Here is a 14,246-nt window from a genome sequence, read left to right as displayed (position 1 = left end):
GTTGATCATCGTGAAATGTTGTTATGTAGAGTTTTCGTTGATCATCGTGAAATATTGTTATGTAGAGTCTTCGTTGATTATCGTGAAATATTGTTACGTAGAGTCTTCGTTGATTATCGTGAAACATTGTTACGTAGAGTCTTCGTTGATTATCGTGAAATATTGTTACGTAGAATCTTCGTTAATCATCATGAAATATTGTTACGTAGAGTCTTCGTTGATCATCATGAAATATTGTTACGTAGAGTCTTCGTTGATTATCGTGAAACATTGTTACGTAGAGTCTTCGTTGATCATCGTGAAATATTGTTATGTAGAGTCTTCGTTGATTATCGTGAAATATTGTTACGTAGAGTCTTCGTTGATTATCGTGAAACATTGTTACGTAGAGTCTTCGTTTATTATCGTGAAATATTGTTCTGTAGAGTCTTCGTTGATTATCGTGAAATATTGTTATGTAGAGTCTTCGTTGATCATCGTGAAATATTGTTATGTAGAATCTTCGTTGATCATTGTGAAATATTGTTATGTAGAGTCTTCGTTGATCATTGTGAAATATTGTTATGTAGAGTCTTGGTTGATCACTGTGAAATATTGTTATGTAGAATCTTCGTTGATCATCGTAAAATATTGTTATGTAGAGTCTTCGTTGATCATCGTAAAATATTGTTATGTAGAGTCTTCGTTGATCACTGTGAAATATTGTTCAACGATCTTGTTTTGTTTTTCAGTGAACATATCAAGAGAAGGGATTCTAGATTAGTCTATGGCACACACTCTACTTAATAACAGTATTTTCTTTATTTTTCTTTTTTAGAATTAAAGCCTCTAATCTTAAAAATAAGTTTAGAATATATATCACACGCTATTCCATTATTCATTGTGTATTTTGTTCTGTTCAATAGAGTGTTAATAGTTTTAGTTTATTAAAAGTCGGAATGTAGTTTCATCAGATTGAGTTACGTCATCACAAACATCTACTGAACTACTTAAATTACATATCGAAATGTATCATACTACGAGAGTTGTTAGTTATAATGCCTTAACTGACCACTAACAAAATCGACATCTGAAAAGGATTTGTGTCAAAATAGCGAAGACTGGGCGTGGCCTAGTGATTAGCGTGTCGGACTATGGATCCATGGTTCGTGGCCCATTATCGCAAAAATAAAACATCATGGGCTGTACTTTAAGGTTGTAAGCGTATTATAACAGAGACGTTCAAATTCATATATGCAATTAGAGTAGCCCAAGAGCTGGTAGTGGGTACTTTACCCTCTTGTTTGTCAATTTAAAATTAGGAAGGGCTAAAATAGATAGCCCTCGTACAGATGATTTGGTCTAATATCCGAAAAAATCTAAACCATAATACTGAAAGTTGGAGATTTTCTTTGGAACTATGAATAAACACATAACTACTTACTTACCCCGAAGTATAACACCCACAAAATGGCCAGCAGAACAATCAAAATGAAATAATTGATCAGAAGACTTTGTGTTTCTCTGTCCAGCAGCATTGTGGTGATGATAGCGGTTTCGTTTAGGAGAGGCCGAATAACACGAGTTTATCTAGATAATTGCGCTTGTCAGCTGTAGCGCTGGCTAAAGGTGGGTAAAGACGCGCCACTTGATCGACTATCGAGTTATCAGCGACTCTGATACCGCTAGTCTGACGTCTAGGGCGCACTTGGCAGACCGAGACAGCTCTTGCCTCGTGTAGGTGTTGCTACATGTGTAAACCTTCTGCCTCTCCCCCTCTTGAAGGATATATTTTTAACATTCAAGTGGTAATGAATAGTGGACTTCCTGAAGGAGAAGTGGATTGAAGACAACCACTCAACTGATCCCAACAGTGAGCGATTACTAAAACCTGCTTTGTCCTGCTACATCTAATCTATCTGACACCTTTTCTTGACTGAACCCCCCTAAAAAACTAACAGTCTTTATGCACAACGTAGTAAAAAGATAATGAAATGGATAAGAGCTGCACGTGGTAGTTTTTAATGCTAAATTTTGTTCTGTAGAAAAGAACACTCAGAAAACGCGGTATTTGAGCCCGATAGATAACTTTCCGTGTGGATCTCTGTTTAAAATAGTGGTGTGTTAGTACCGTACATAAAGGGTACACAACGAAACACTGGTATGTTTGTACTTTACATAGGGTATACAACGAAACACTGGCGTGTTTGTACTTTACATAGAGGTACAAAACGAATACTGGTGTGTTAGTACTTTACATAAGGGTAAAACGAAACACTGGCATGTTTGTACTTTGTATAAAGGGGTACACAACGAAACACTGATGTGTTTGTACTTTATATAGAAGTATACAACGAAACACTGGTGTGTTTGTACTTTATATAGGGGTATACAACGAAACATTGGCGTGTTACTACTTTACATAAGGGTACAACGAAACACTGGCGTGTTTGTACTTTATGTAGGGGTATATAACGGGTATACAATGAAACACTGGTGTGTTTGTACGTTATATAGGGGTACAACGAAACACTGGTGTGTTAGTATTTTATATAGGGGTACAACGAAACACTGGTGTGTTAGTATTTTATATAGGGGTACAACGAAACACTGGTGTGTTAGTACTTTATATAGGGGTATGCAACAAAACACTGGTGTGTTTGTACTTTATATAGGGGTATACAACAAAACACTGGTGTGTTTGTACTTTATATAGGGGTATACAACAGAACACTGGTGTGTTTGTACTTTATGTAGGGGTATATAACGAAACACTGGTGTGTTTGTACTTTATATAGGGGTATACAACGAAACACTGGTGTGTTTGTACTTTATATAGGGGTATACAACAGAACACTGGTGTGTTTGTACTTTATATAGGGGTATACAACAAAACACTCAAACACACCAGTGTTTTGTTGCATACCCCTATGTAAAGTACAAACACACCAGTGTTTCGTTGTATACCCCTATATAAAGTACAAACACACCTTGTATACCCCTATATAAAGTATTGAAACACTGGTGTGTTAGTATTTTATATAGGGGTACAACGAAACACTGGTGTGTTAGTATTTTATATAGGGGTACAACGAAACATTGTCATGTTTGTACTTTATATATGGTATACAACGAAACACTGGTGTGTTAGTACTTTATATAAAAGGATAACTTTCATTTACTCTCCAGTAAAATAATATATTTTCTCTGTGGAACAGAAATGCGTGTTTTATTTTTAGAATGTACATTAAGATACCAAAACAGCCTGTAATGTTTATATAAAACCGACACGTGACAAGTGTTAACAATCAAGATCGTTACTTAAGTGAAAAGTGCACCTGTTACACGTTAACAGCTAAGTTAAAACAGAACGCGCATATTATTGAGCTGGTTGATTAATTTATAAATGTAACCTATTTCAAATAGTTTGTGTTTCTACCTTTAATTCAAATGATAGATGTACTGAGTTTGTGTGTGTTTGCAAGTTTCTGAGTCGTAGGTTAACGTTCCGAGCTGCGATTTCGAAGGTTCACGCTTGTGTCACTCAACACATTCCTCTCTCTCTTTCAACTATAAGAACGTTATCAGGTTAAGAGTGGCTACATATTAGACGGCGAGTTCTGTTGACTGGTGACCCTCCTTCTGGTTAAAAGTTCTAAATTAGGGTTGCTATGCTTGAATAGAATTCTCTGGTCTAGCCGATTAGAACAGTATACTACACATAAGATACCGTTCAGGTTACAAACACCTCTGCTAGGCCTAATTGTCTAGAACAGTATTCCACATAAAATAACATTCAGGTTACAAACACCTCTGCTAGGCATAACTGCTTAGAACATGATTCTACATAAGATACCATTCAGGTTACAAATACGTCTGCTAGGCTTAACTGCCGACAACAGTATTCCACATTAAATACTGTTCAAGTTACAAATACCCCTGCTAGGCCTAACCGTTTAGAACAGTATTCCACATAAGATACAGTTCTGGTTAAAAACACCTCTGTTAGGCCTATCGTGTTTCGTGAGTGTTCTCCAAACACCTTCTGTTATTGACATTATTTCTCTTCTAGAAAAGAATGGTAAAAGAATAAGTAATATATAAGATAGATAAACTGGCTACAATCGGATTTCTACAATTTTAATTGACTTAACTATTCATTAACACAACATAAATAAAGTAAACATTCAAGTAATAAAATACTTTTCTTGACAGAAATGAGGGATTGAAATTATTAAATTCAATAGGATTATATGTGTTCCATCAGCGTCCTCAATCCAGGAATGAATGCTGGTTTCTTGAGGTAATTGTCCTCATTACAAAAACGTCCAAGGAGTCAGTTGAATTTTTTCAAGAGAAAACAGTTTCACAAATCATAACCTATCCTTGTATTTAACCTTTCCATTCCAAGTATCATCCTAAGAGCTCTACTTTGAACCCTTTCTAACAAGTCAATGTTTTTCCTAAATAAGGACATTTTAAGTCTTTAAATAGTGGACAGGCGCTAGAATATTTGAAGTTGCTAATGTTACTTCTTTTTTTAAAGGGTGGTGATAAAAAATAGTCCCAGAATTATTAGTACTTGAACAAGGAAACACATTATGCTAATATGATAATAAGTTGGCAAACAACGACTTATAACCATAATGAAGTGCTTTATTTTTGTTGAAACATACTTATAAATCGTTGTTTCCCAACTTATTATTACGCCTATTCACCTTACATCAATGGTGGGAAAAGTTTTTGAAGGTCTTATAGAAGTTCACAATTCTTACACCATCGTCGGCAGTTCTTCACGAGCGAAGACAACGTCTCCTAGAGTGAATGTGTTCTCATGTGATTGAACAGCATAATTCGAAATTTTCATTCTTTGGAACATTTTTGGCAGGTAGTGCTCAAAGAGAGATTTTGAATGTTTCTGTCGCATGATGGATTAGAGGATGCCAACGGAAATGGTCAGACGCATCCTCCTCCCATGTGTTGAGGTTGATGAATACTTTTTGAGGTTGAATTTCAGATTATCCTTCCATCTTTTTACTTGTCCACCCCGAGAACGAGTGCCGTGACGAAGTTCCGAGAAGAGGACTTGAGGAGGAAAGCAATGTTCCCGTATATGGAGACAGTGACAGGCACAACAAAGTTGAACTTTTATCAGCCAGACATCAATGCCTGTGGAATAGTCCTCTTCAAGGACGCTGATGTTGATTCTTTTGTCCGTTGATTCCAAGGATTCGATGGATGCATCTCTGATGGAATCCTTCAAGGGCTTTGAGGTGTCTTCCATACACTGTTCATGTTAGACTTGTTTATTACCCAGGAAAAGCCTGTGCATGACGCCAACCACACTACTTTGGCAGGTCAGTACTGGTGTTCCAATGGCATGGACAACCAAGACGATTAGCAGTACTTCCTCATTGAAGTCTTCATCTGCCATCACAGCCATTTAAAATGTTGCACATTCCCTCTACCTGATCCGTCTTCTGTGTTGTTCTTCATCTGGTCCCTCCTTCTTGATCTTACCGCCTAGGGTGAAGGTGCCAAGAGTAAGAACTACCAACGACATCACTCTCAGAGTCACTGGTACACATAAGCTCTCTTACCATAACAAGGTGACGAGACTTTTGACACTCTTACACCAGCTCTGCACTAACAGCATCATGTTGAAACGGGCGAATTATAATTCTACAAGGACTAATAATCTTTACTGGAATTCATGCCTCGACTGGAGTATCTGGAGTACTGTTCTCCTTGCTTATCCGGATATGTAGATGAGTATCGTAAACTAGGTAACACTGTACTGGTTTAGTTGTTGCTAAGCCCAAAACTGCACAATAGGCTATCTGTTCTGTGCCCATCACTGGTATCTAAATCCGAAATTTAGCGTTGTAAGCATGCAGGCTTACTGCTGAAGCACTGAAAGGGGGCAACTATGTACTGATTGTTTGGAGAATAGAAGATTTCTACTGAGGTGTATTGAAAAAAATGTGGCAAATCCTGGTTTGTTGACAAAGTGAACATGTGGCGTGGACCAATTGGGCAAAAAAATCAAACTGTGTTATTGGCTTCACAAATGATACTGTGATTTATTGATATTATTGTATATATTGCACTCTATCTGGTGGTTTTGATAGTCTGCATATTGGCTTTATCAGGCACTGACGATAAAAATTGTGGTTCATAATAAAGATTGCCATGAATTTCAGAAAATTTCTAATAGAACATACGAGCAAAAACCATCACTAAAAGCAGACCAATTCTTGAAATTATACTCAAGACCTTCTATCTCAATGGCTAAGGCTGCTAAAATATTGATGATAACAAAAAATGTTGATTTTCCGAATGTTGTTATTGTTGTTTGTTATTAAGAACAAAGCTACACAAAGGGTTACCTGTTCACCCAGTTTCTAGAAGTACTAGTCTGCAGACATACCACTGTACCATTAGGGGGCTTTCTGATTGTTAGACAAAATTCAAAATTCATTATTTGTTCTTCATATTATTACTATTATTATTATTACTCATTTATTCTTGTTTATCAAGCCTACAGGAAAAACTGCTATGAATATTTTATTAAAATCTGGGTAGACCTACTAAAACAACTCATGCGCAGGTCATAGGATTATTTTTAAGTTGATTCTTGAGAGAGAAGGAGAAATCTTAGCAGTTTTTTCATCGCTACTGGTCAAGTTTCTCGTCCAAGTCATCCAAGCACCGAAGCCTACAATAAAAACGGCTAGGTATACTACGCCAAAATTTATGCACAGCTACCAAAAAAAACTCCTGCGAAGGTTGTAGGGCTATTTTTGAGTTCATTCTTGAAAGTCGAGATTTCCACCCTTTAAAACTTTCTAAGTTTTTCACTATCAACATAAGCTCTTCATAGCCATTCAAGCATCGCAGAAATATAGAAACCATTCAAGCACCATTATACTAGCCAGAAATGCTCCTGTTTGTTCTAGTCGGAAACACTTCGTTTTATTAGAGTAAACAACGTGTATATCCATAAAAATATTTCCAGCCTTATTATTATTGATTATAGTTTTACAAGCCACTACCGAAAAAAACGGTTACGAATATTTTACTGAAACCTGGACAATAGTAATGAATGTAGCATTCATTATGTCAAAGGGTAGTTTTAAAATTAATTCGTTTATTCGACCTGAAATTGATAAGTACTGTAGAAATGGAGTCAAAATAGGGACTTGCAGCTTGAGAAAATAATGTAGACATTATTTTCAGCCTAGTTTGCTTGCTTTTAGAGTTCTTAGTTGTAGGCTTGGAAGTATAATCTTTGCAATTTGATTCAACTTTTTTTCTGTACTTTTCTGAAAAACCATATTCCCCTTTTTAAATTAAATTTTTTAATTATATTATTTCTGTTCATTTGTTCTATGGTCTTTATTCATATTGTACACTTTCTTCTTCGTGTAAGAAACATAAGAAACATTTTGTATGTATATACTGGAGTATTAAACATTTCTAACTAATCGTTTGTCACTTGTGTGTTCTCTTTTTTGGCGCCAAAGTTTATAATTGTTCACATCCAGTGGTATACGTTCGTGCTACACCAGATCCAGTGTTATAAGCTCGGATTCCTCTAGATCCAGTATTATTAATTCATGTTTCGCCAGATCCAGTGTTATAAAATCGGTTTTCGTCAGATCTCGGTGTTATAAGCTGGCATTTAACCAGTATTAATGTTATACGCTCGTGTTTCACCAGATACATAGTTACAAGCTCAGGATTCACCAAATTCAATGTGTTATACATCATACAAATATAATATTACTTTTCCGGATCAGAATTAAATCTATGTAGCTAACTTAAAATAATTCTAACAAAATTACAAGTGCTACCTAGCGATGGAAAATACAACTACATCAGAGCTTAGAGGATGTGCGAGAAATATAACACTTTGGCCGCCACAACTTTTGTAATAATTTGTCTACATATTGTAATTCAAGCTAATTTTAGTTTTCTCCAACAGTCAGTATAACAATACATTATAACTGTAAAACATACAAGCACAAAATTAACGTGCTAATGATTAACATGCCGGGCTGCGTACGAAATGTCCAAGGTTCGAACCGTGGTAGGCCACTAAACACGTTCTGCAATTCTATGCAATTGATTTTGATTAGAAATGTAGACATCGAGTACTACTGACTGATAGCCCTCTTTCTCTGGTCAACGTTTCTAAATTAGGGTTGGATATGGTCAACAACTCGGGTCTTTGACTTGGTCATTTAGCTTGTGTATCGCAGAAAGTGTTGCATATAACGTAAAATGGACATTCTATACAAAGCAGTTTAGTATGTCTCACAAAAATTCAGTGGTTAGCGTGCTGGAATATAGATATATGAGTTGGACTTTCGCATTCAGTTATAACTGGGAAATGACGCTTCTCACTTTGGAGCCTAGGTTCTTTATAAGGGTAACGGTCAAATCCCACTATTCGGTCAGACAAGAGTAATCCATGAGTTGGCGATGGGTGATGTTAAGTAGCTGCCTTATCTCTAGTCTATTAATTGAAAATTAGGTATAGCAAGCGCAGACAGCCTTCTAGTAATGCGCGAACATTCGAAAGCAAACAAAACATCCTTGTAATAATTTAGCCAAATCTCAGTTCCAACTTTCTCAGGAAACCATTTCGTGCTGTAAGTTTTATTGTTTTTATTTCTAAGTAGAAAACATGCTCCACTCATCCCAACAAAACGTTTATTAGCATCATACCAGAAAATATCTTACATCTGTCTTACAGAACAAAGACTTTCCCACCTGTTAAGTCGTTTTAAAAGGCAAAAGATTCGTAAAACTAATATTTGTGTCGTTTTAAATTAGACACTAAACTACAATTTAAAAAGAGCCTTGTAGTGATCAGACCATTCTGACCCATCTTGTATACAAATAGATGATTCAAAAGATTGGTGAGTTCATTAAGGATGTGGTATCTCCTTAGCTATATTTAGGTGATTTTGTCCCAACCTTAGCCACCTTTTCTGAACCAACCGCCTCCCAAACCACCCCTTCCCAATCCTCCAATTCCTAAACCATCTCTTCCCAATCCTCCAATTCCTAAACCACCTCCTCCCAATCCTCCAATTCCTAAACCACCTCCTCCCAATCCTCCAATTCCTAAACCACCTCCTCCCAATCCTCCAATGCCTAAACCACCTCCTTCCAATCCTCCAATTCCTAAACCACCTCCGCCAATGCCTCCACCACCGGCTCCTGTAACTGGCAAAGAGATGGGTATAGCGAGAAGAGCAAGAACCGTCACACCACCACTTCTGAATCTACCAACTCCTCTTCTTCCGAAACCGCCAATTGCTCCTCCACCAGCACCACCAATTCCTCCTCCATATCCACCAGTAGAGCCGATTCCTCCTCCAAGACCATCGTAACCACTGTAGAAGCTTCCACCCAAGCCAGTGCCGCTAAAACCACCACCTCCACCCAAACCGCTGCCTCCACTTATTACACTCACTTGTACTGGCTGTGCCTATATGTATTCATAAAAATGGTTGATTACTTTTTCACCAAATATATTCATAATTAATGTGTTACACCTTGTAATTAATCTTTAGCAGTACTAGCACAAGTGTTGCAAAAATAAATCCCTACTTCTTATTGATTTCACACTTTCCTTTCAAGTTCAAAATAAACAAAGCTGAGAAATAATTGTTAATATTAGCAAATTCAAAATATCTAACACATGTTCAATCTCCTTAATTCTTTTCTTATTGCCTTATCCAAACTGTTTGCAGAGCAGTGATTCTCAAACTTTTTGTTTACTGACAACCTGTTTGTTATTTTTATCTTCACCGATTAAAATGGGATCTATACACTACACTACCACTTCCTTTGTATAGTTATGCAACATTTCTACGGACCACCTGAAGGGAGCTCACGCACCAGAGATTGAGAAGTGCTGGCGTAGAGAATAGTTCGTCTAGGAGAGTAAGTATTTAGGAGATCAAATACATCACACAACCTTTCTTCATTCCAGTAACCAACCGTGGAACATGCGATAAAAAAATGCGATCACAGCGCCATCTTGAAAAAACAATAACTTAAGAATCTATGTACGTTCTGGATAAGACAAATGTTAAAACTAAGCTCGTTAAAAGCGTGATTTAAAGCTATAATAGTAACAACTCTCAATTCAAAATATCCGTGTAAGGTTCTTCGGAAATACTTTGGATTGTAAGTATCCTCGCATCGTGTTTCACAGGTTTTTTTTTTGGGGGGGTCCAAAATATAGCCACATTGGGTTATTTGCTGTGTCCATCGTGGGGGATCGAACCCCGAATTTTTGCTTTGTAGCTCTGTAGACTTACCGCTGCCCAATCGGGTGACTCGTGTTTCATTATTATCAATATTTTGGAACTTAGAAAAAAGAATGGGAAACACTGAATACTAGAAACTATTGTTAAAAACATCCTATTAAACTTTGGATACTTGCCTGAACAGGAATAGTAACAAAACTTCCGAGACCTCCAGCACCAGCAGCAGCAGCACCACCACCACCACCAAATGTTCCTCCACCGTAACCAGTAGCTTCTGCTTGCAGGAGATCCTCTTCGCTAGTTGAGGAGGTGGAGTCATCAGAGGCGCCAATTACCACGCCGGTGAGGAACAACGATAACACGAACGTGAGCTGAAATGTTGATGGATATGTATCATAAATGGCAAAGAAGGAGCAATAAAGAAACAAATGTAATATTCCTTCTTCAGTATTCAATCTTACTTAATCTCTTTATGACACAAGAGGAGAAAATAGCACAATTTTAACTTGTCACGAATATTCTACCAAACTGTAGAACAAGTATGGTAAATACTAGCAAAAATACACATTAATTATACAATAGATAATGTTGAAATGCAGTTGTAAGTTACAGAAGCCGAAATGTGCTATTTGTAGCCTCGAAATAAACCCTAGAAGCAGCCTGGTATCATCTTTTATACAGAGTCTATAAAGCTGTTATTTTATTATTCCGCCGGTGTTGTGTTAAACTGAATTATCTGTTGTGATGTCTACAATGTGATTAAAACACTTTGGTGGGGAACGAAATGCTAGAAACAAAACTCCAGACACGGAAAGACACGTGACGGATGAATAGGGTTATCAACATTTTATAATAAAACTTGTGGTGGCAGAACGTGGGTAGGTAAGACCTTTTTTTACTGACGGGTAAAAGGCATTGACGTTAAAAATATCCAAGTACTGAAATTATGAAAAAAAAAGTTAACAGAGAACTTTCCAGTCGTAATGAATGGCCAATAGCCCTATTAGGGCTAAAGGACAATGAACTAGATAGACCTTATTCAGACAAACTACCATAATTCTCTGCATATTCATAGCTATCAAATTATAAAACAAACTTGCAATTTTCACAACCAAATGTAGGTATGAGTACTTCGTTTCGTACAATGAAACTTTAACTGCATTACACTTTCACAATACAAAATCTATGCAGACAAGATAACCTGCTAGAAATTTGAACAAAGCCTACAATGAAGCCTATTGATTATTTACGTTGTTGTTTGGTTATGCTTATAAAAAGCTTTACTAGTGTGTATCATTTACTTTTGTGTTTAATAGCAAAAGGGGGGGGGGCTCAGTGTTTAGAAACTGTAGAATAACAAATAGCAAAAGACATTAATATACAAAATGGTGAGCAACGGCAAAGGATAAGTTAAAATGTAGCTTAAAACTGAGCAGAATCGATTCAAGTGTTTAAACAAGAGAAAAATATACAACATGTGATGAAAATGTAATAAACATACCGTTTTAGTCATCTTTCTAGGCTCTGTTCAAAGAGTTTCTCCCTAAACTCACCCTGTTGTTACCAGGATTTACTAGCCGTTTATATACTCTCTGGAAATATTACAGTTATATGCCAGAAAACAAAAAAAAAACATATAAAAAAGTAAAGGAATGAAGCCTGTGCTAGCAGTGTTTTTCAAATGTTCACGTCTTAAAGATCATTCAAATATGCACGTGTCCATGACAAATATAAATAAATAAAGTATTGTTCCTGCGGGCCATAGATCTTCTAGTTCTCCAAAGAGCATTCTATTCATAAGAAATCTGCTGATAGCATAAAGTGGAACTGCTCTGGTTAGTTTTACAATTGCATGTTTCAATACAACTGTTGTTTTATTTATTTTCTTGTTACATTTATTTGTTAAACTAGTGTAGTTTCAGCCAAAATTAAACTTAACGTTTTTGTTATAGAAGTTAAACAATACAAGAATTAAACTATGATAATGCTAATAGTAATAGGCCTACGTTTGATGTGACGTGAGTAACTTTAAGTTTAATTTTCGCATAGGCCTATATGATTAATTGCATCTGATAAAAGAAAAATGTGGATAAAACTGCTTTCTATTGTCCTCCACTTCAGGAATTAGGTTCGTTTAGAAAATTATGTTTTTTTGTTTGTTTTTTTACAAATTTGTTGTTTTAGGGAAACTGTTAATATATATGAACATCTTATTCGTCAGCAAACGTATTCGTTGATCACTATACATCGCTCTTCGTTCCGAGATAAAATCTCTTTAAATGACGTTAATTATTAAGAAAGACAAGTTTTGAAAGGTAAGAACTTATGAAAGTGTTTGTAAAAGTAGCACATAGCATTATGAATAAATATAACAGTAATTCTGGAGTTTTCTCAATTATCTTAGGTCTACGAACGTAGGCTAAAGAAACAGAAAACGATGTGTCTTATTTTACTCATTAAAATATGAATTGGTATACATCCCAGGAAAATGAAAAGTCTTTTTTTTTCCGTTCGAATGAAAAGACCGTTATTTTAGACAATAGCCATGACAAAAATCCACAACATATATAGTTATCTTCAAAATTCATAACTAGCTTATCTTGAAAATGTTGGCTATGTTTTGTTTATAGTGCTATATATATATATATACATGAGTATGTTTATATATATATATACGTATGTATATATTTATATAATTAATTACAGCTTATACTTGCTAAGCTGCATATACATTTAAAAGACAGCAAAAAAAAATAAAAAATAATCGACAATGTGTATGCTTTTCGCATTAAATGTTACTTTCGGTTACTGTGTGTTATTAAGCTATACAATGACCTATCTGTGCTGTGCCCACTTTGAATATCAAAATCCTCTTTTTTTTTTATAGGCCCTCAGACTTACTGCTGAACCACTAGGTGGCTCTCAGTTACTAATTTGTAATTTATTAGTACATTGTATTCCCTACATCAGCGGTTCTCAATTTGTGGTTCGTGGGATCCAATCAAGTAGTCCTTGGAAAGGTTACATAATTACCGAATAAATTGTTTGTTGTTGTTTTTAGAGCAAAGCCACATTGGCCTATCTTCTGTGTCCACCGCGGGAAATCAAACTCCGGATTTTAGAGATAGAAAGCTGCAACATAGCATGCAGATCTCACTTAGTCCGTCAATATAAAAAAAACCAAGTGGTTCGCGAACAAAACAGTTTGAGAACCAATGAACTAAATAATATCTCTTACCTTTTTTTTGTATAATTCATTTGAAAATACATACTTCAAAAGAACGCTTCTACTTGAACCACCTTGTAAAATTGTTTCAGACATATTTGGTATTCGCATGACACATTACCAAAAACAAAAGTTTTGAGTTTTTGTGTTTTATTATTCCGCTAGAACGTCTTTTTATTTTCCTTGTATAATTCCTTTACATCAATATTTTTTTTTTGAAGGGAGCTTTGAATATTTTTTTTTGTTTCATACTTCCGCTTAAATGGCATCTTACCCATCTTATAAATAAATTATATATATGGCAGAATGTTATTACTAAAACAACAACAAAGAAACAGGACGTTCCAGTTCTAATGTTCGTGTTGTATGATTCCATGAAACTACCTCTTTCCCTAAAGGCATTCCTCTTGTAAAGTTTGCGTGTAGTATTAAGGCGTGGCTTGTCCGGCCTGCTGGTTAGGAGCGCTCGACTCACAATCTATGGATCGCGGGTTCGAATCCCTGTTACCCAGTATGCTCTCCCTATCAGCCGTGGAGAAGCGTTATAATGTAACAGGCAATACCACTATTCGTTGGTAAAAGGAGTAGCCCAAGAGTTTGCGGTGGGTGATGTTGACTAGTTTACTAGATAGCCTCTAGTAGTTTTCGCGAAATTCAATAAAAGACTAAGTCAAACATATATTTGTTTCCCAGCAAGAAAAGTTCGTAACGAAATGAATGTTACCCGAACGAAAGAATCCGTTAGCAACAGC

At 36.0% G+C, this 14,246-nt stretch overlaps 1 protein-coding gene across 1 annotated transcript; it reads right to left on the bottom strand.

Annotated features, from left to right (window-relative positions):
• Positions 1-8,965: 8,965 nt before the first annotated feature.
• LOC106475010 (acanthoscurrin-1-like) lies at positions 8,966-11,781 on the bottom strand. Its single transcript, XM_013935707.1, has 3 exons — positions 11,770-11,781; positions 10,445-10,639; positions 8,966-9,481 (listed from the first exon to the last, which is right to left on the bottom strand). Exons 1-3 carry the CDS (start codon positions 11,779-11,781, stop codon positions 8,966-8,968), a joined length of 723 nt encoding a protein of 240 aa, XP_013791161.1.
• Positions 11,782-14,246: the final 2,465 nt, after the last annotated feature.

Source organism: Limulus polyphemus, unplaced genomic scaffold, assembly GCF_000517525.1.
Source record: "Limulus polyphemus unplaced genomic scaffold, Limulus_polyphemus-2.1.2 Scaffold7965, whole genome shotgun sequence".
Classification (NCBI taxonomy): Eukaryota; Metazoa; Arthropoda; class Merostomata; order Xiphosura; family Limulidae; genus Limulus; species Limulus polyphemus.
The sequence above is the reverse complement of the archived record's forward strand: the minus strand, read 5'-3'. Positions and strand labels throughout refer to the sequence as shown.

Bases quoted from the DNA above. Each gene is read 5' to 3' on its own strand.
- LOC106475010 (XM_013935707.1), bottom strand. The intron at 9,482-10,444 runs GCAAGTATCCAA...GAATACATATAG, and splicing joins TTGTTACTATTCCTGTTCAG to GCACAGCCAGTACAAGTGAG.